This window comes from Cervus canadensis, chromosome 32, assembly GCF_019320065.1.
Source record: "Cervus canadensis isolate Bull #8, Minnesota chromosome 32, ASM1932006v1, whole genome shotgun sequence".
NCBI classification, from domain to species: domain Eukaryota; kingdom Metazoa; phylum Chordata; class Mammalia; order Artiodactyla; family Cervidae; genus Cervus; species Cervus canadensis.
The window spans coordinates 37,946,412-37,967,671 of NC_057417.1; the positions used below are offsets into that span (position 1 = coordinate 37,946,412).

The 21,260-nt window shown below is 43.4% G+C and overlaps 2 protein-coding genes across 2 annotated transcripts in view; one reads left to right on the top strand and one right to left on the bottom strand.

Annotated features, from left to right (window-relative positions):
• LOC122433474 (ATP-binding cassette sub-family A member 17-like) overlaps positions 1-21,051 on the bottom strand; it is an 86,706-nt gene extending 65,655 nt beyond the window's left edge. The window contains exons 1-8 of the mRNA XM_043456469.1: positions 20,966-21,051; positions 20,159-20,420; positions 11,247-11,374; positions 9,340-9,502; positions 7,429-7,688; positions 4,776-4,892; positions 3,721-3,838; positions 720-893 (exon numbers count right to left, since the gene is read on the bottom strand). Coding sequence (XP_043312404.1) covers positions 720-893; positions 3,721-3,838; positions 4,776-4,892; positions 7,429-7,688; positions 9,340-9,502; positions 11,247-11,374; positions 20,159-20,420; positions 20,966-21,019 — 1,276 coding nt within the window. The 5' untranslated portion in view covers positions 21,020-21,051. The remainder of the gene's footprint in view (positions 1-719; positions 894-3,720; positions 3,839-4,775; positions 4,893-7,428; positions 7,689-9,339; positions 9,503-11,246; positions 11,375-20,158; positions 20,421-20,965) is intronic.
• LOC122433475 (DNA polymerase epsilon subunit 3-like) lies at positions 12,856-13,287 on the top strand. Its single transcript, XM_043456470.1, has one exon. It carries the CDS (start codon positions 12,856-12,858, stop codon positions 13,285-13,287), a length of 432 nt encoding a protein of 143 aa, XP_043312405.1.
• Positions 21,052-21,260: the final 209 nt, after the last annotated feature.

Genomic DNA, 21,260 nt, shown 5'->3' on the forward strand with positions numbered 1-21,260 from the left:
ATTTGGGATGTGGATTCTGGTGATAAAAACGAACACTGAGCAATGAAGCAACTTGCTGGAGTGCTCAGAGTGGATCATCCTACCACCACTGAAATGTGAAACAGTTTCACTCAGTAAGTACTGAGACCCCACAGGGCTCAGCGTTCTACAATTAGATCGATATGTTGGCCGCAATCTTCTGCAATGACTGTAGGTGTTGCGGAAACTCTTCAAACTTCAGAAACATGAGACAAATGAAAACTTGGCATTGTACTTTCCACCCCAAAGTGTGTAGGCTGTAAGGGAGCTAGGACACGTCTGATGACGGTCCCTTAGACTAGCTTGTTGTGAAAGAAGACTCACCTGGAGGCCTATGAGGATATAATATGGTATCTGCAATAGCACGACATCATCTGTGAAGTTCTGAGGGGTTATTTGAACTTCTAATCATAACTCTATGCATTTTAGATCCATACAGTTATATAGGCATATAATTCCCTAAATCATCAGCACGCTTTAGTTTTTCCCCCAAACTACATTGCAACCTGCACAGTCTAAGCTTTATTCCATATTTCCTAAGTATTCCTTACAGTACCTATCATCGATGTAAGTATACTATAAATGCTCCAAACACTGAATAAAATGAACCAGTCATATTTGCTTGGAAATAAAGGTCAACTTTGCCTGTCAGGAAATGGCAAGACGTCAAGGCAGTTTACCTTGAGAAAGGTAAGGCTCACCTCTTATTTCAAATGTGGAGATTAATCGGACTCCCAGTGCCATGGCAACGTTGGAGAGGAGGCAAAAGGCAATCTTTTGGAAGGAGCTCCTTCGGCTGTATGTAAACGCAAGGTAGAGATATGGGAGGTAGGTTAAGAAGAAGATGATGCCTCCTGAGGCTGTGGCAACATGAGCTGCAGATTCAGAAGGCAGAAATGAAAAGAGTTTCATCAATAATGCACAAGCATTCTTTTCAGAAATTTTTTTTTTTCTTTTCAGAAATTTTGATAGAAACCTTTTACACTTGTACTTTCACTATCAAAAGATGAAGAGGATTTGTCGCACTTTAAAAAATGAATACATCTTATGAAAATGCACAAGCATTTAACTGCCCAGAACTTTCTCTGCTGTTGCTGCTGCTGCTAAGTTGCTTCAGTCGTGTCCGACTCTGTGCGACCCCATAGACAGCAGCCCACCAGGCTCCCCCATCCCTGGGATTCCCCAGGCAAGAAAACTGGAGTGGGTGCCGTTTCCTTCTCCAATGCATGAAAGTGAAAAGTGAAAGTGAAGTCGCTCAGTCGTGTCCGACTCTCAGCGACCCCATGGACTGCAGCCTACCAGGCTCCTCCGTCCATGGGATTTTCCAGGCAAGAGTACCAGAGTGGGGTGCCATTGCCTTCTCCAATAGTGCATTAATAACATCTCCAACAGTAAAAACCGTCTTCTCCAAAGATGAAAGTGAAAGTCACCCAGTCATGTCCGACTCTTTGCGACCCCATGAACTATGACTATGTATCTCCAGGTCAGAATACTGTAGTGGGTAGCCTTTCCCTTCTCCAGGGGATCTTCCCAACCCAGGGATCGAACCCAGGTCTCCCGCATTGCAGGCGGATTCTTTACCAGCTGAGCCACAAGGGAAGCCCAAGAATATTGGAATGGGTAGCCTATCCCTTCTCCAGGGGATCTTCCTGACCTGGGAATCAAACTGGGGTCTCCTGTGTTGCAGGCAGATTCTTTACCAACTGAGCTATCAGGGAAGACTAAAGATGAGCGGTAGATTAAACAGCATCTCTGGAGCATTGCCTGGCACTGTGCCTAGCACTTTATATATAGTATCTTATTTAATCTTCCTAACCTCCCTGTTTTTCAGAGGAGGAAATTTATTTATTAACCCACATTAAATAAATTTGCTCAAGATCATGGGACTCATAAACAATGGGTCAAGGATTCAAGATTTCCAGGCCCTAAGCATAGTGGTTCCAGATTTGGAGATAAACCAATCAAATGGAAGTCTGGGAAATGAATATAAAATAAAGGCAAACATTTGCATTCCAGGAAATTAAAAGAACAAGGATCAAAAATGTAAGGATTGCATACATAACAGAAAGAACCACCGTTAAGGCATCAGGCAGCCCTTCACTGAACCCAACCACACGAATGATGGCTGACTCTGGGTGTCCTGTAGCTTCTCTGAATTTGCTTCTTTTGTAAAGGCTGATAATAATTGCTAATATGTTATAAGTGCTATCATTTTCCAAAGAAATGGATATGGAATCTTTTGATCTGCTCAAGGTCAGAATAAACACTGAGATGCAAATGCAGTGCTCTGAGGCCGGAACAAGACCTTCTGATATGTAACAAGTAAATCCAGTTGTTGATCTACTTGATATATAGTAGTGTGCATCTGTTAATCCCATACTCCTAATTTATTCTCTCCCTTTTCCCTTTGCTAACAAGTTTGTTTTCTGTGTCTGTGAGTCTGTTTCTGTTTTGTAAATAAGTTCATTGGTATTTTTTTTAGATTCCACATGTAAGTGATATCATATGATATTTGCCTTTCTCTGTCTGACTTACTTCACTTAGTATGATAATATCTAGGTCTATCCATGTTGCTACAAATGGCATTATTTCATTATTTTTTATGGCTAATATTTCATTATCTGTACACCACATCTTCTTTATTCATTCATCTGCTGACAGACACTAATGTTGCTTTCATGTCTTGAACACTGGGGTGCATGATTCTTTTTGAATTACAGTTTTTCTCTTACAGATATATGACCAGGAGTGGGACTGCTGGATCATATGGTAATTCTTTTTTTTTTTTTAACTTTTGTTTATTTATCTTTGGCTGCACTGGGTCTTCACTGCTGTGAGCAGGCTGTTCTCTAGTTGTGCTAAGCCAGGGCTACTCTCTAGCTGCGGTGCACAGACTTCTCCTTGTGAGGGCTTCTCCTGTTGCAGAGTATGGGCTTTAAGGTGAGCTCAGTAGTTGTGGTGCACAGGCTCAGCTGTCCCATGGCATGGTGGATCTTCCTGGGAAACTGGAAGGTCCAGGAAGATCTGAACCAGAGATCGAACCCAAGTGCCCTCCATTGGCAGGAGGATTTTTATCCACTGCGCCACCAGGGAATTCCCCAAGTTCTCTTAAACCCTCTTTTTTTGTGTCGCCAGCTGCCAGGCCTGTCCTCCATTAGTGTTTCTATCTGCACCTCTCTAGGTTGACCCATAACTCAATTCTCCTGCACTCTTTGGCATAACTTCTTATTATTTTTGCCTTTCATGATTCATCTATTCTACCTATCATTTTAGAGGTAATACCCCTCCTGACAGAACCAAATTCCCAGGAGTTCCTCTTTTATTATGGTGTCTTACTATTGTTATGCAACAACTTCACAATCAGGACCTGGAAAATTATCTGCCCTGGAAGTCTTAGCCTTTCCTTCCTTCCAAACTGTGACTTATCATTTCCATCTATTTTGAAATAACATTTAGAAGCCCAGAGAAGCATAAAAGCATACATATACGGTACTAATTTCACATGTCTTTAATGGGGAATGGAATTATTCCATTGTTAAAGTAACCATACAAGTGAAAACTTGACTCTGAAGGAATAATAATTAATGCCACAGGTAATGGAAATAGCAATGCTACCAAGAAAAGAAGTCATAAACACACTCCCTAAAAAAAAACAAAAACAAAAACAAAAACTCCCTGACAGAAAATTGTATTAGGACTCACCTTTTTGGAAGAAAGTGCTGATCATGAATGCAAAGAAAATTGTGGCAATTGCAAAACACATTAAAAACACAAATATCAAACTAGGGTCACTGTTTCCGAACACTGCTGATTCTTCAATCTACAAAATAATCACAGGGGCACATAATTCTTACATGGAAAGAATGAAGAAAAGGCATAAAAAAAACAATGTGTAAATTTTTAAAAACTAGGACTATCTTAAATAAAACTATATATATATAATATATATATATATATATATATATATAGGTTTTTAAGGCAGACCTTTAATCCAGCTTCCATTACCATTTACAAATCATGCTCTGTGTGTATACCTTTTTTAAGGAAAGCATAAGTTTGAATTCAATTTCTGGCCCAATGTGAATGTCCTTTTTGCTTTAATAAGAGAGTTTATCGTATTTACCATTATAACTACTACAAATAATTTTAGTATTCCTTTCAATATCTTCTATCTCCTCTTTTTATTGTTTTCAGGCAATTTTCTTTGTTTATATATTTCGCTATATAGTCTGAGTTTTCCTGCCTTTTTACATTCAAAATGCTCCAATTTTGGTAATTTAGAAGGCAAATTTTCATATATCCATATATTATAATTTAGTTATTAAACACAAGTTAGTGAATTGGAACACAAAATTCCATTGACAGCATAAAAGGAAAAATTAACGAGATACCTGGGCATAAAAGAACATTCTTAACTTTTACAATAGCTATTTTCAATTATTTACAGAGCACAAAATTTGCAATGTTTTAAAGTTTATAACTCAACTTTCCTAATGAACTAATCACCCTCAGGCCCACTACTTGAAGACTGGAGAAGTGGAGGGAGGGCAAAGCTCTCCCAGATCATAAATTTCAATGCTTCCTCTGCCAAAGGCTTAGCAAATACCACCACATGTCAACCTGAGGTTTTTAAAATGTTCATCAATCACTGTGTTTTCACCATCTCTTGAATCTCACCACCACCACCCACACCACACCATACTTTACCCCCATTATCTCCAGAGCTTAGCACATCCTGAAAGACAAGAGACGTGTACCTCTGTGCAGAAGAGAATGGTCATGAAAGAAACAACAATGGAGGCAGAAATAAAGAACACGATGAACCAAGCCACCCAGTGTTGCCAGTTTTGCAGCCCCATCATGCACATATACTCCTAGAAAGAGAAAAGAACCAGACGTTACAGGGTCTTCCGGCTCAGTCTGAACTGGTCTGGTTTAGCTGTCTTTTACTGAAACCTGAGCAGTCTGGGATGAAGGGTCCTATGTGTGTCCTGGGAAGAGGCGGATCATGGATGTGGTGGGGATTGAGTTCCAAAGAGATTAACAAACCAGAGAGTGGAGTTTCTCTGGTAGAGACAGACCTTAGGTTAAAATTATTCTTCTTTTGCTATGGTTAGTAAACTGCTGGTTCATTCATTTACTGAACACTGACTATCCGTGAATGGCTCCTATGGCCCTGAGGATAGAATCTAAACTCCTCGGCATCCTATGCTCTGGTCACAGAAAATCATCCTATAATTCACTAAACACATCTCAACCTCTGTGTCTTTTTTGTTTGCTTTGCCTCTCACACATGTTGCTCTCTTTTTTCTCTCATTCTCTCTTTACCTATTGAAATCTTGCTTGATTTTCAAAACCTAGTTCAAGTGTTACCTGCTCTGTGAAGCCTTCTCTGCTCAGCTCCATATAGCCCCATACAGCCACAGCACATCCACACATCCCATTACCCAGGCACTGGGGGTTCCTTTGTAACATGACCTTACTGCCATGAATCACCCGAGGAAAAGGACGGTTTCGTTTGTATCTGTAACTCACATGCATATGTCTAGCAAACACAGGTGAAAAAATGTCTGGTAAGTGAATAAATGCAAAGCTCTATGCTGGGTACCACGCAGAAAAAATACCACAGGTAGAGCGACTGCATTCCAAAAGTTCACAGTCTCGTACTGGAGATATATATGTGGTAATAACTCTGTATACTCCATGCCCTAAGCACAGAAATAGAGTTTTTATCTTTTATAAAGATCAGAAGTGGTAGTAGGTCAATGAATCAAAAATGAGTTGGTTAAAGCAGGGAATCACAAAAATGACATACACATGATTTAAGACTTCATCTTCACTTAAAGCACATAAACATGTAGTGTGTGCCAGTACTGCGATGTCAGAACATGAACTCTTCTTTTGATGTGTGTGCTGCTCACTGGAGCACTGGAGCTCATGTGACTGTGCTGGGTCTTCACTGGGGTGCAGGCTTCTCGCTAGCTGTGGTGAGCTAGGGCTACTCTTCATGGTGGTCCACGGGCTTCTCATTGCAGTGGTTTCTCTTGCTGTGGAGCATGGGCTCGAGGGACCACAGGCTTCACTAGTTGCAACACACAGGCTCAGTAACTGCAGCTCGTGGGCCCTAGAGCACGTGTGTTCAGTAGTTGTGGCACACAGGCTTAGCTGCTCCACAGCATGTGGGATCTTCCAGGCCCAGGGATTGAACCTGTGTCTCCTGCATTGGCAGGTAGATTTTGTACCACTGAGACACCAGAGAAGGCCTTCTGCTTTCTTATTTAATATTACATCTTCTGTTGTATGTGCTTTTTTGTGTGTGTATGATTTCCTTTGTTTTTTGTCTTTTGGTATATGGACTATATTCTCTTTCTTTTTATTTTCTCCAGGGTTTTAAGAATTAAATGTCCTACTTTTAAATACTATTTGGTGTTTACTTTTAAGCTCTTCAAAAGTGTTCTTTATTTTTGTATAGAGAGCAAACTCAAGTGTGAAATGGGAGACACACAACCAAGTCAATGATCTGGGTGAAAATATCTGATGCCCATCCCCTTCCCTCCACCAATCTGTTGCTGAAATGACTTAACAAATAGGAAAGAGAAAACTCCTCCCCTGAGCTGGGAATGAGAAAGGGTTTCCAACAGCACACCAGAAGCTTCTGGCTTCCGTGGAGCTTTTCAGTCCATGCAGAGCCAAGTGGAGAGGCCTGCCATCAGGCCCTGTCTCAGCAGCACCCGCTGCAGTGGGTTAACACCCCTACCCTCCACCACGTCTGATTAAACAGGAAATGCAACCCACCGCCACGGCCTCCCCGGCAGACTGATCGCGTGAGAAGGCAGAGCAAACCAGGCCTTGCCGGTGAGGCCGAGTGCGGCTCACGGAGTCACTGGCCACCTACTTCAGCACATGAGCATCAGCAAAAGATGAGGGACCGGAGAGACGCAGAAGAGGCTTTCTTTAAGGGCAAAACGTGAGGAGAGAAGTAACAAGAGATTCAGTAAGGAACAGAGGAGTGCAGAAAGATCTACCCTATCTTAAGCTGTGGCTTCTAGAGATCGCTCCCTGTCTACCTTGCCACAAAATAGACTGAGTTAATTTTGGATGATTATTCCTCTCATTTTTCAGTTAGTTCACAAACATTTCTGCACACCTATCATGTGTGAGGCAGTGTGCTGGCAAGTCAGGAACCTAGGACAGACACTCCCCTTCTGAAAGTAAGAGTTCACCTAGTAACATGAGCTAAGCTGCAAGCCGGTTAAAATAGTGAAAGAACATCCAAGTTCCAACTCACCTCGAAGGCTGCTCTCATAGCTAAAGCCACCTCTCACCTGCCCTGGCCTCCCTCCTACCCTGGCCATTGTTTATTAGCAGTTCCCACATACTCCTGGCCACCTGTCTGTAGGACGCGATTACCTTCAGCTTCCTCTCCTTCTCCAGTACGATGGAATTGATGGTGATGAGCTCAATGCAGATGAAGCTGAGCATTAGGAAAAGAGGGAACTCATTCTGCAGGACCAGGAAGAAGCTGTCCCGGACATAGGCACCGTGTGGGAATCTCTTCAGAAGCACACTGAGGCTCTGAAACAGCCCGGTCGTCTCAGTGGGAGCGTGGTGCCACATGATGGCTCTATCTGTCGCATGCTGTATGGACAGGAAGCCTTCTTGGTAGTATCCTACATGAGAAAACAATGGATATCAAGCACAAGAGATTAAGAACAAAGATGCAAAATAACTGGTAATTCAGATGGGTGATGGCTAGCCATTCACACAGTCAGGAATAGAAAAGGCACTGCTACAGCCAAGGTGCTACGATATGGAAGAAAAGAGCAGAAAGTCACAGTGGGACTCGTGTGGCTGAGGGATGGTGTCTTCTATCAGAAATGGGGTAAGCAGGAGTTCTGGGCAGACAAATGAGAGATACCCAACACAACCATCCTCGGGGCAGGGGGCATCTCCCCTGAGTCCTCAGGCTCTGGGGAGGGTGCCCACTCTGCAGTTGTGCTCTCCACCACACAGGAAGAGTCAAATTCAAAGAACTTGGAAGACGCAGCCCCTCTCAACTGCTGTGACCTGTCCCTGAACTGTCCCTGCTGTAGTCCAAGGGTTATGGTCACTGAATTTTGCTGCCAAACCTCAAAACCAGTCTTCACCATAAGCAACTCTTGTTTCAATACAGCATAGCTGGTGTGCCAAGGTCAGCTTTTGGGAACAATAAATAGATTGAAAGGCAAAGATCCCTGGTCCTGGAGTTTTCTAAGAAATAATGGCCCATGTCCAAGCAAGGGTGGCCAGCCCTCCACACCGGCAGAGCCAAGTGGGGTATGCCAGCATTGGGATGGAGAGGACTGAGGTCTTCTGGTGGCCAAGACCTAGGGAGGCCTCCAGGTGTGTCAGGGTGAAAAGGGCAGGAACAAATTGTTAATGATAAAGTTCTGGGAACTGTTACATATCTGTGATTGCAAGCAGGAGAACTGCCACGAACTGCTGACACCCTTTCTAGAATCACATGAAACTATAAATCCTGGGACTTGGATTCCCACTTGGAGGGCTTGCGAGCCCAAGGCTTCAGGTCAAAAGTGTGGCCACTCTACAAGGTGCTGCAGACTGGCGACTTAGTTTTTTAAGAGTAGTTCATCCCCAAGGGCCCTGAGAGGACGGTCACCCTAAACCACTCATGAAGACAGAGACCAAAACATGACAGGGATTTGGAAGGCGCGAGTCCCAGAGAGGACTGGTTCACATGCCTCCAGTCAGGAGGCCACTGCTTACTGTGGAGGAGAGAGGATGAGAGAGTCTCCGCATCGCCCCACTGTTTTCCCTCAGTGCGGGGAGCTAACGGCAAGTACACGTTGTTATAAGCGGGAAAGTTAACACGTACGGAAACATAAAGAAAGTGCTCATTCTTGCAAAATGCTTCCTTCTTCTCTTGAACAATTCAGTATCATTACAAAACAATCAGAGGCTAAACTGCTGGACTAACTTACTCTAGAATGTAAGCATTTTACTAAATGCCACATTTCTTTTTTTTAATGTTTATTTACTTGGCTGTACTGGGTCTTAATCGTGGCACGTGGGATCTTTATCTGTGGCATGTGGGATCTAGCTCCCTGACCAGGGATCAAACCCAGGCCCCCCACATTAGGAACACAGAGTCTTAGCCACTGGACCACCAGGGTAGTTCCGTAAATGCCACATTTCTAAATGCACTGCTTCAATCTCTTCTGAAATGTTATTTTAGCAAGTGTTCAGACACAAAAACAACACAAATGACGTCATTAAGACTGGATGAAACCAGCTCATGACAATGCACAGAGGCTTCCTCACCTGGAGCTCCCCCTTCAGAAACTCCATAGTCTCGGGGCTCTTGACTTAGGTTAGGAGGATAAAGAAAGGATGTGAGCCAGCCCTGGACGTCATCTTGAGGGAGGATTAAACTCAAGGATAAATAATTCCTCTGAAAAAAACTGAAGCGCAAGTGGTACTTAACCTAGGAAGAAAGAGAGAAAACAAATGCAGTCATGAGATCGAGGAACTCAGAAATGGAACAGGACACAGCAAGGGTGTGCCTGACATTAGCTTCGATGGGAGGAAGGGCACCCACGCTGGCAGACGTCCTCTGGGGGCAAACGTGGATGTGTCTTCCCCGCATCCTTCTGTGACCAGCCTAAGAAACAAGAGGGGTCACGACTCCTGTCAGGAAAGCAGTGCTGCGAAAAGGCTCTGAGTGCAGGCTCTGGAGCCAGACCACTGGGATCCAAACTCCCATCTCCTAATGAGCAATCACGGCAGTCTGGGCAAGTTACCTAACCTTGCCAGGTTTCCTCATCAGTAAAACAGGAATAATGGTAACAGTACCTACCTCCAGGGTGCTGAGGGATCAAGTACGATGGTCCCTGGGATGGGCCTGGCATTTGTAAGTGTACAACATCCCGCACCAGTTCTAACAACTGATTGTTAGATAGACTGTACCAGTTTCAGTTCAGTCGCTCAGTCATATCCGACTCTTTGCGACCCCATGAACCGCAGCACACCAGGCCTCCCTGTCCATCACCAACTCCTGGTGTCCACCCAAACCCATGTCCATTGAGTCGGTGATGCCATCCAACAGATCTCATCCTCTGTCGTCCCCTTCTCCTCCTGCCCTCAATCTTTCCCAGCATCAGGGTCTTTTCAAAAGAGTCAGCTCTTCACCTCAGGTGGCCAAAGTAGAGTTTCAGCTTCAACATTGGTCCTTCCAATGAATATTCAGGACTGATTTCCTTTAGGATGGATTGGTTGGATCTCCTTGCAGTCCAAGAGACTCTCAAGAGTCTTTTCCAATACCACAGTTCAAAAGCATCAATTCTTCAGCGCTCAGCTTTCTTTACAGTCCAACTCTCACATCCATACATGACCATTGGAAAAACCATAGCCTTGACTAGATGGACCTTTGTTGACAAAGTAACATCTCTGCTTTTCAATATACTGTCTAGGTTGGTCATAACATTCCTTCCAAGGAGTAAGCGTCTTTTAATTTCATGGCTGCAATCACCATCTGCAGTGATTTTGGAGCCCAGAAAAATAAAGTCAGCCACTGTTTCCACTGTTTCCCCATCTATTTGCCACAGCAGAGCACAAAAGCTATACATCAGTGGTTTTCCCATCCTAAAGCAGAAATCAAATATTCTGATATTTATAACACTGCCTTTTCCTTAAATGAACAGATCCACCATATCTGAAGTCCATAGGATTAGTAATAATGACAATTACTAATCCTTCTGGAAAATGCCTCTACTCCAGGCCCCATTCTAAGCACTTTATAGGCATAAAACTCGTTTAATCCTCACACTAGTTCTATGAGTTAGGAACTACTATTAACTCCATTAAACTGATACGGAAACTAAGGCCCAAGAATGTCAGTGACTGTCCCAAGGTTACACAGGAGGAAGAAGAGAACTGGGACTCCAGTCTATGGGGTTGAGCACTGGGGCTCCCTTCCATAGCCCAGCGGCTGAAACTATGCCATCCTGTACCCTCAGGACACAGGCTCGCTCCAAAATGTCTTCTCTTTTGAAGAATAAGAAAACAGTATGTAAGATAAGAAATTAGGAGTATTGTCTCATCTCCTCTGGATATAAGACAGCCACCAGCCGACAAAGCTGACGAGGCGCAGCTCGGCAGCAGGACTGCTTACTGAACTCACGTTGAAGGCGGGCATCACAAGAAGACTGTGACGGTAGAGATGCTCTTACCTCAAGTGGCAAGGGTTCTGTGCTGTCATTGAAGTTATGATCAAAAACAATCCCAGTCAATACGTAAAAAGCTTTGGGATCTTGAATTATGTACTTTTCAAATAAAGGTACTGAAGGGCAGCCTAGAACTGCAAAGAGAAAAATCCAGTTAGTGAGTGGGTGGCAGGGGGGTGAGGATGAGGGTGTTAAATGCTGCCCAACCACCCCCTTCTACCCCAAGAGATATGGACTTCCACGTCCTTGGCTAGCAAATGTCACTCACTCACTCCTTCATCCTGCAAACGAATGTGCACATCCTATATAAGACACCCAGAAACACCCTGGGCAGTGGGAATGCACAGTCAATGATAACAGCTAAACCTCTGTGGGGTCTCAAAGCTCTTGCATATTTGAGTTCTTCTAGGCTGACTCACTGGAAAAGACACTGATGCTGGGAAAGATTTGAGGGCAAGAGAAGGGGCAACAGAGAATGAGACGGTTGGATAGTGTCACCAACTTGATGGACATGAGTTTGAGCAAGCTCCGGGAGATGGTGAAGGATAGGGAAGCCTGGTGTGCTGCAGTCCATGGGGTCACAAAGAGCCAGACACAACTTAGTGACTGATCAACAACAAAGTTGCTTGGGACTGAAGTAGTTAGAACACAATTCTTGTTCACGTTAATGAGAAAATCATCACTGCATTTCCAGCTTCTCTTCATGGTTATAAAAACCAAAAGTGGAAACAAAATCATCATGAAGTATAGCTGCTCTGATGAGAGAATTAAGTTTTTAAAGTCATCTGCCCTCACATCTGACTGGTAATTCAGGATCCTCCTTGAGAATAATTCTTTCTCAGAAGGTCGAAGGTGTGACTACACCACTGAGCGCGCAGCACTGCCAAGGGGAATATCTGATTCCTCAGAGGCAACTAGAAACCTGTGATGCTTCTGTTCCTTGATCCCTGGGTTCAGAAATGTCACTAACACAGGCCCATGTTTGCTCTTTCTTGTTCCCTTGTTTGTGATGAGCACATCCACCCGAGCTGCAGATGCCAGTGTTCAGAAAGCTTTTCTCTATTGCTGTTTTCCTCCCATCATTTGTCACCTTTTTTCCTTTCAGAAATCTGAACAGATGAGCTGGGACTTCCAGACATGCCCTTCATGTCTGTCCCCTCATCCTTCATACATATTCCTTCATCCATTTCTTGGTCTCTTGGCTTTACAGTCTTAGAGGCTTCTCTTGACTTTACCTTCCCCATCACCAACAGAACTTCACACATGTCCATCCTATTATTTCCATGAATGTTATTTTGAGAATCATTTTTAATTTCCAAGTCCTCTGTTTCTTCCACTGTTTCCTTTTTTACGGGAGTCTAGTTTCACTTTGGAGTGGCAATATTTTCTCAAATGTCTCTGAAAATACTAATGAGAAATTTTTATTAACCAGATTTAAAAAAAAAAAACAAAAAAAACAGGGCATGCACCTGGTAGAACTCTGAGTGATCTTAAAGGTTAAACGGTAGAGTCCTTCAGCTACCATTGGCTCCTGATTCCTTTATCACGACACAATCTCTGTAAGCCAGTTTCTTTTGTATATTAAAAAAAAATCCGACGGTCCCTGGCCGCGACCATGGCGGAGAGGCCGGAGGACCTAAACCTGCCCAATGCTGTAATCACCAGAATCATCAAGGAGGCACTCCTGGATGGTGTCAACAGCTCCAAGGAGGCCCAGAGTGCCATCTCCCGCGCCGCCAGCATCTTCGTGCTGTACGCCACATCCTGTGCCAACAACTTTGCGATGAAAGGGGAATGCAAGACACTGAATGCCAGCGATGTGCTGTCCACCATGGAGGAGATGGAGTTTCAGCGGTTCGTTACCCCATTAAAAGAAGCTCTGGAAGCTTATAGGAGGGAGCAGAAAGGCAAGAAGGAAGCTTCAGAGCAAAAGAAGAAAGACAAAGACAAAAAAACAGGTCCGGAAGAGCAAGACAAAAGCAGGGATGAAGATGAGGGAAGGCTGGAGGAAGAAGAACAGAATGAAGAGGAGGAAGTGGACAACTGAAGACGATGGGGAGACGCCCCTTGGAATGAACCACGCAAAAACTTGGTACACATTTGTGTGAAGCTTTTTCCGGCTGGGCAGAGTAGTCTTAGGCAGAAGAGCCTGAGAAGATTGAAATAATACCTGAATTATCATCAGGATTATCATCAAAGCCAGTGCTTCCCAGACTCAGAGCCTCTGAGTAGCAGAATCCTGTTTTGCTTAATCAGTCTCAAGGTTATAACTTTTTGGCAAGAGGGATTCTTGCCTCTTGATCTCTTTTGTTTACATACACATATAGTTAGGCACTTGTTGATCCCCAGTTCCCTCCCTGCCCCCCAGAAAAGTAATAATAACTTCCACACTGCCAACTGTGTCCCAGATTACAGAGGCAGTTAAGGCTCAGGAAAAATTAGGGTATGATCACAGCCAGCCTATTTGATTATACAGTATTTGGCAATACTAGCTTATTTCAAGTGGTCAGAATGGCTTAGCTTTAGGAAACTACTAACAAGGTTGAAGAGAACAATGAAATCTGCTGTCTCTTCACTTGACAGTAACATTAATTGAATTGTTTTCTACAGACCCACGTGGCTTAGAGCCCTTCTATATTGCGTGTAACCTGCTTGGAAGGCTCCCTTCTAGGCACATACTGTTTTTAAATCCACAGAGTAGAATTAGTTAAGCAAGGTTGCCAATGTCTTACTCTTATAAAACAGATAGTTTAGTCTTAAACGCACCTCACTGCCTGCCACTGTACAGCTTCAGGATTTATCATCACTTCCTGGAAGGTATAAAATTCCAGGTTTTCGTGTCCAGTAGTCCATCTTCCAGATTTGTGACTATTACTTTTCATTTTTCCAATTCACGACAAGTTCCAAACTTTATTTCTTATAGGCACAACTTTCTCCCTCTGTGCTTCTCACCACCTGTCTCTGTTCTGCCTCTCCTCTGCTCCCCATTCCCACTTTCTCTGTCCCTCTTTTTTTTTTACTTCTGCCAACCCAGGAACTTGGATGACCTGCAATATCCCAGAGTATGGGTTCCTCTGATTCCCTAGTTCTAATCTCATGTCTTAAAACTGATTCTGTAAACCTCTTTGACCCATGAGGGAAATCTGATGGTTCTCAGGAATTTAATTCCTCCCCTAACCCATCCCCTTTAACTGCTTCTAAGTATCTCTGTTGACCTTTCCAGGTTTTCTTCTCTTTCCATTTGGTGCTCTAAGCACTTTTTTGTTGGTCTCTTTAAGTTGAGTGCTTGGAGGCTGAAAGGTAGTGAAGTGTAGTTTGACACTGTTGATTTGTTAAATGAATACAGTGGAAAGTTTGTTGACAATTGAGTGAAGAATATTGAGAAAATTATAATGCTTTGTATAATAAAAAACATTATTGTTAAAAAAAATCCATGACTTATGCTTTTGGCCATGATGGAGTAACAGAGATTGAATTTATCCTCCTACCACAAATAACCAAAACACTGGACAGGAAAGAAGAGAATCAAGTTTTTCAGACAACGGTCAATACATAGCACAGCATTATGATTCCTGGGAAAAGAGAAACAATAAGATGACCACTAAGAGTGCTCTGGTTTTCTATCTGAAGGCACATTTCAGACCACAGAACAGGGAGGGGAAACCCAAGTGGAACGCAGATAGCTATGTGGCTGCATCGACAGAGGTTTGAGTTGGAAGAGTCTGAAGTGGCTTTAAGTTGCAGGCCAGAGTTCCCAGGAGAAGGCTGTGCTGGGAAATGGCCCCAGAAAGCTGCTCAGAGAACACTTTAATGACTACTATGATGTGCCCTGGCTGGGTGAGCAGGACAGGACCGGCTCAGTGGTGCCCAGAGCCCACTGAGACCAGCAGGCACTTGAGTTCTGACCAGCCAGTGGGGACAGTTCTTGGTGATCACTTGAGGTGTTCAGAAGAGTCACACCTTAGTAATGGAATAAATTAACTTTAAGGCAAAAGCTGTTCCACACCTTGCCCCCCACACAAAAAAGGTTAAAACAACTCCTAAAAAGACTTGTTGGTGAAACTGAACTTTACCTTTCTACCAGAACAAAACCCACTCTTTAAACAACCACTTGATCCACAAAAGCTGAGACTTGATCCAGTTCTCAAACTGTACGATCAAGACTTTTTTCTGTTTCGCAGATTAAGTTCATTTGAACCCTTTTCTTAGATTACACACATAAGCAATATCATATGGTATCTGTCATTCTCTGACTTCACTCAGTGTGACAGTGAAGCTGGGGGATAAATTGGAAGCCTGTGACCGACACACACACCACATATAAAACGGATAATAAGGGCTTACTGCAGAGCACTCATTACGACACTCCGCAGTGGCCTACACGGAAGGAGCCTACAAGAGTGGAGGGGCGTGTGTGTGTGTGTGTGTGTGACTGACTCACTTTGCTGTAGACCTGAAGCCAACACAATGCTGTCGTCGTTGTTGTCTAGTCACTCAGTCATGCTCAACTCCTTTGGGATCCCATGGAACTTCTAATACAAAACTTTTTTAAAAAAAGACTTTCTTTCTCTTCCTCTGTATTACTTTTTTGATGTCCTAAGATGGTTGCTAGCAGTTCCTGGGACTAAGACTTCCCAGCTGAAGTTCTAAATGGAATAGTGAGGGCCCTGTCTCTTAACCTTTCTTCTATATTCTGTCATTTCACTTCTCTCTCTGTTGTATTCTGAAAGTTTCCTTCAGCTCTGTCTTCCAGTTCACCAGTTTTACCTTCAACTGAGTTTTGTATTATATTCTGATTATTTTTCACTTCTGGAAGTTCTATTTGGCTCTTTATCCCCCCTCACATCTGCTAGGCGACTCTTACAGTGGAATGCTATTTACAAACACTTTCAGGTTGTTTTTTATATTTTTAAATCTAGCAAACACAGTGATTTCATAATGTGAGGCTAATAATTCCATTATCTGAAGTATCTCTGGTTCTGTTTCTGCCATCTGTCGTTCACAATGATCTTCACCCTTGCTCTCTTGCTTCCTGGTATGTGCTCACTGACTGTGACATATTTGTGGCTGCCCTTCTTTGAGATACAGAATCATGGCATGTTCTTTCAGAGGAGGGTGACATTTGCATCTGGCCATCGACATCTCACTTTGTACTTTGAGGGGTTTTCTCTTCTTTTGACAATCAGGGCTCCAAACTCTGGGGGCGGGCTCTCCTGCTGCTGTGCTGTTTTCTGGAAGCCCAACCGGGGTGGGAAACAGGCTTGTTCTCTGCTGGCTCAAGCTTACAGTGAGAGTACAGACATTTGGGGTCCTGGCTCTATGGGAGATGGTCTCCTATGAGACATCCCACCTGAATGAGCTCAGTTCCCTCTTGTACAATGCAGGTTTCACAAGAAGCAGTTTGAGGATTCCATTGACCTCTGTGTTCTTTCCTTCACCTGGATTTTTTCTTTTAGAAAAATATCCAAGAGTACAGAAATATTTTAACAACACAATAAATAAAAAGTATGTTAAGAAGAGTTCATACAAGATGATCCAATTTTTGTTAGGAAAAAGGAAAGAAGGCTGTATACAAGGCTTTGAAAAATCAAAGTGAAAGTCACTCAGTCGTGTCCAACTCTTTGCGACCCCATGGACTATATAGTCCATGGAATTCTCCAGGCCAGAATACTGGAATTGGTAGCCATTCCTTTCTCCAGAGGATCTTACCAACCCAGGGGTCAAACCCAGGTCTCCCGCACTGCAGGTGGATTCTTTACCAGCTGAGCCACCAGGAAAGCCCATAGAAGGTTTTAAATAGCCCTTATATCTGGGTGATAGGATTATGAGTAAATTTTCCTTTTATCCTATATAAAGATTTGTTGTTCTTTTGTTTCCTTAGCCTTATTTAGGTTGCCTTTTTAAACACACACATATACATACACACATATTTTGTTAAATTGCACAAAATAGTATACTTACAGGAAGGCATACAAAACACAAACGTTCAGTTTAATGAACAATTATGAAATTAACATCTAAGTAATTATTCCCTGGATCAATATATTTTTACCCTATTTTATTTGTCTTGATAGTTGGGTTGGTCCAAATAACCTAGTGTGCCATATTTCCAGAAGCAGAACAGCAATAATCTCTTTCCCAGAGATCCCCAGGAAAAAATCTTGCTGTTTCCTTGAGTCTTACTGAGTTATGTGTCTTCCCTGGACAAACCCCTACAGTGAGGGGACTGCCAACTAGTACAGAGAGATTACAAGTCAACCTGCACCCAGGGTGGGGCCATCACGGGCTCAGAGTGGGAAAGGAATCAGGCCTCCAGGGAGGAACAGGCTCTGTGTGTGTATCAAAAGGGTGGGTAGATGCTGGGAAGAAAAACCCAGATGTCTGTCATGGTTTGGAAGAGATCATCAAGCTACTGCTTGTGCTTACTTCTAGGCTGGAGGATCTGCTTAGGGGAATGGCCTGAAGGTATTAGTTGTTGTTCAGTCGCTCAATTGTGTTCGACTCTTTGCAACCCCATGGAACGCAGCCTGCCAGGCTCCTCTGTTCATGAGTTTCTCAGACAAGAATACTGGAGTGGGTTGCCATTTCCTCCTCCAGGAGATCTCCCCAACCCAGGCGTTGAACCCGCATCTCCTGCATTGTAGCCAGATTCTTTACCACTGAGCGACTAAGGAAGCCCATGGCATAAACCCTATCTCTATAATATTGTTTGCAATTTTTCAAAGCAAGGAATTCTTGTATTTATTGTAAATTTTAAGTTCCTTTAAAAAATCTTTTTAATTCCATAAAAATACATCCCAAACAGTTAACAAAGAATTCTGGGAAGTGGAATTAGGGAAGGGACTTTAACTCCGAACTCTGTTCTGTGTCACATGTGGTTCTGTAATAAGGCGAGAGCTGTCTGGGGACAAGGAGTGAGCCAGGAAGACACCCATGGAAACAGAAGGGAGGTGGAAACAGATGAAGACTGCAGTATCACAGCACTCAAGCCGCAGAGAATTCCAGACAGGAAATGCATGAAAGCAGCCCCACATGATGAGGACAAAGGAGAGAAAGCGCTGGATCTAGCAGTCAGCAAGTCATCTTTCCCTCTTGAATGTCTGCAAGTACTGCTGCTGCTGCTGCTGCTAAGTCGCTTCAGTCGTGTCCGACTCTGTGCGACCCCAATAGACAGCAGCCCACCAGGCTTCCCCGTCCCTGGGATTCTCTAGGCAAGAACATTGGGGTGGGTTGCCATTTCCTTCTCCAATGCATGAAAGTGAAAAGTGAAAGTGAAGTCGCTCAGTCGTGTCCGACTCTTCGCGACCCCATGGACTGCAGCCCACCAGGCTCCTCCGTCCAGGGGATTTTTCCAGGCAAGAGTACTGGAGTGGGGTGCCATTGCCTTCTCCGCTGCAAGTACTAGCCCCTTCCAATCAGTGCTCCAGAGGATAGTCGGAGAAATCTTGGTACAACAAGGACACTGCAGTCTAACCTGTCTCCTCAAAAGTCCTGCAATGGACCCTTCTGCACGCAGGAGGAAGCCCGACGCTCTGGCAAGGCTAGCGAAGCTCTGCACGCTGTGCTCCTATAGCCGTGCCCAACCTCACCCAGCTCTACCACGTCAGCTTCACCTGTTGACTTCCAGATCCTCAGTCACCTGAGGGACTGGCTGCTTGCTGTCCCCCTCCTGGATAGCCCCTGAAACCCACCACCCTCCCATTTCCTATGGGTAGACCATCACGTTTTATCACACTTTATCACCTCACCAGGGAGGATTTCTGGTTTTTTTTTTTTTAATTTTGTAATCTCGTATTTATAAAAGGTAGCTGAATTAGAATAGTATTTTAGAATACTAGGAAAGCATAAAGCGCAACTTTCGAAACAGTTTCCCCACATTCTACAACTAAGGACCTTTAAAAGAACGGTCACATTGAGTGGCACTCAAGAGGTGGGGGAGTAGAACCCTTTCTTTTCACTTTCTGCCTTATGTATTATCAGAATACTTTATAAAAACATATAATTATAGTAACTTTGAAAAAGTATTCCACATTTTGAAAAATTTTATCTACCTAACTGCATTCATTCACTCAATAAGTATGTACTGAACACCTACTGTGCGCCGGGCACAGTGTGTGAATGGAACGCACACATCCTCTGCCCTGTGGCGGAGGCAGAGCGCCGCGGGAAAGGCAGACAGTGCACAGGAAGCAGTGAGCTGCGATGTAAGTAAACAGTTATCAAGATGCTGTGAACACATCCAACAGGATTCTGTGAGAGAGAAAAAGGCAGAACTGGGAAACCCAAAACCTACACTCATAAGTGCCATCTTAGCTGAAACCAGAATGATAAGAAGGAAAAGCTGGAGGCAAAGCGTTCTGTCAGAGGGAGCAAAGGCTCCCAGAGCCCAGGATATGAAAGGGAGCACGAGGAGAGCAAGCAGGCAAGACTGCGAAGGCCCGACCTGACTCAGTGCGGCGGGAAGCCGCTGAGGGACGTGGGCTGGGGACTGGCCAGATTCCACCCATCTTTTAAAGACCTTTTTGGCTCCACCTAGAGACTGGATGAGAATGGGACAAGAAGAGGAGAAAAGAGATCGGGTAAAAGGCTAACTCAGAATCTCTGAGTGTTTTCTGTTTATTAGACAGAGACATATTATAACTGCAAACCAGGACTTCTGATTAAATATATGAGATGACCAGCGTCACTTTGGGTGAGTTAGAACAAACACTTCACATTTTAATTAGCCTTGAAGCCTTGCGACATAAATATACAAGTCTCTCATGTGTGTTGTGTGAAATAATAAAGACACATGCAGACTCTTTAGAATTTGGAGAGCCCAGATGTGGAACCACTACTGTAAGAACTCACAGGAAAAAACTTCAAACTAGACTTTATAAAAATGACCCCTCTGTCCTGCCCCCATCTTTATGGCTAACCTTCAAACTCAACAGGAAAGAAGTCTTCCACCATTTCAGTGATATTCTTCAAAGTTTCACTTTTGGAAGGGATATAAACTAATTGAAATTTACTTTTCAGAGGAAATTGATTGAAGAATTCCGGCAGAGAAGTGATGTCAATTACATTGTAGTCTACAGGAGGTCTCTTCCTTGGCAAACTACCAAAACGAAGATATAGTATAACTACACAAAACAGTAACGGCATCAAGATTTCAAGGACTGTTACCAGAGTCTTTCGTTTCTAAAATAAAAACAAAAGCCATATGTTAATCCAAAATAGAACACAAGCGTTAAGACACTACATGGGGAATGTTCTTCCATTAAGAACACTGTCAATCAACTACACTTCACTCATAAATATGCTAATCCAAAATAGAACACAAGCATTAAGTCACTACATGGCAAATGTTCTTCCATTAAGAACACTTTCAATCAACTATGCTTCACTTATGTGTGTGTGTGTGTATATCAAAGAATGCTTATATTTCTTCCAGCCTTCCTGTACAACACATAAAAAAGAAAAAAAAAAAAACAGAATGAGAATTAGCTAGAAACATCTGCTTTTATCTTTTCTGTAACACCAATGGCTAGAAATCAGTAGCAACAATGGTTATCTTCAGTAATTAGAGCTAACGAACGGAATTACCACAGAAACGTGGCTCATCTGCAGAAAAGGGCTCCTTTACGAGTTCTTAATTTTTTCTTTACTCCATGATTAGAAACCAATTTAACTAAATCATTCGGTTCCTCCGAAGGAGACTCACATTCACAGATAACCATACCCACCTTTAAAATGAAATTCTTCCAGAGAAGAAGTTTTAAGTTCCTGAACATCGTCATTTTTCTAGCTGAAGAGGAGCAATCGTCACTAGCTGGGAGACAAATGGGGAGATGTTAAACGTTAAAATGCTGAGTGACTCTTTGGGGCGTGGGAAGCTCTCTGCTCTCAGGGTTTCAGAGCCCCGTCTGGACCACTTTTCCTCCTTCCTGCCCAGCAGTGCTGACCCCTCCCCTCCCTACCATCTGAATATTAAAGTGCTCCAGGACTTTAATATTAAAGTCCACCTGTGGACTCAGAGTG

What these genes read in the sequence shown, in the direction of transcription:
- LOC122433475 (XM_043456470.1), top strand. Translation starts at nt 12,856, where the DNA reads ATGGCGGAGAGGCCGGAGGACCTAAACCTGCCCAATGCTGTAATCACC.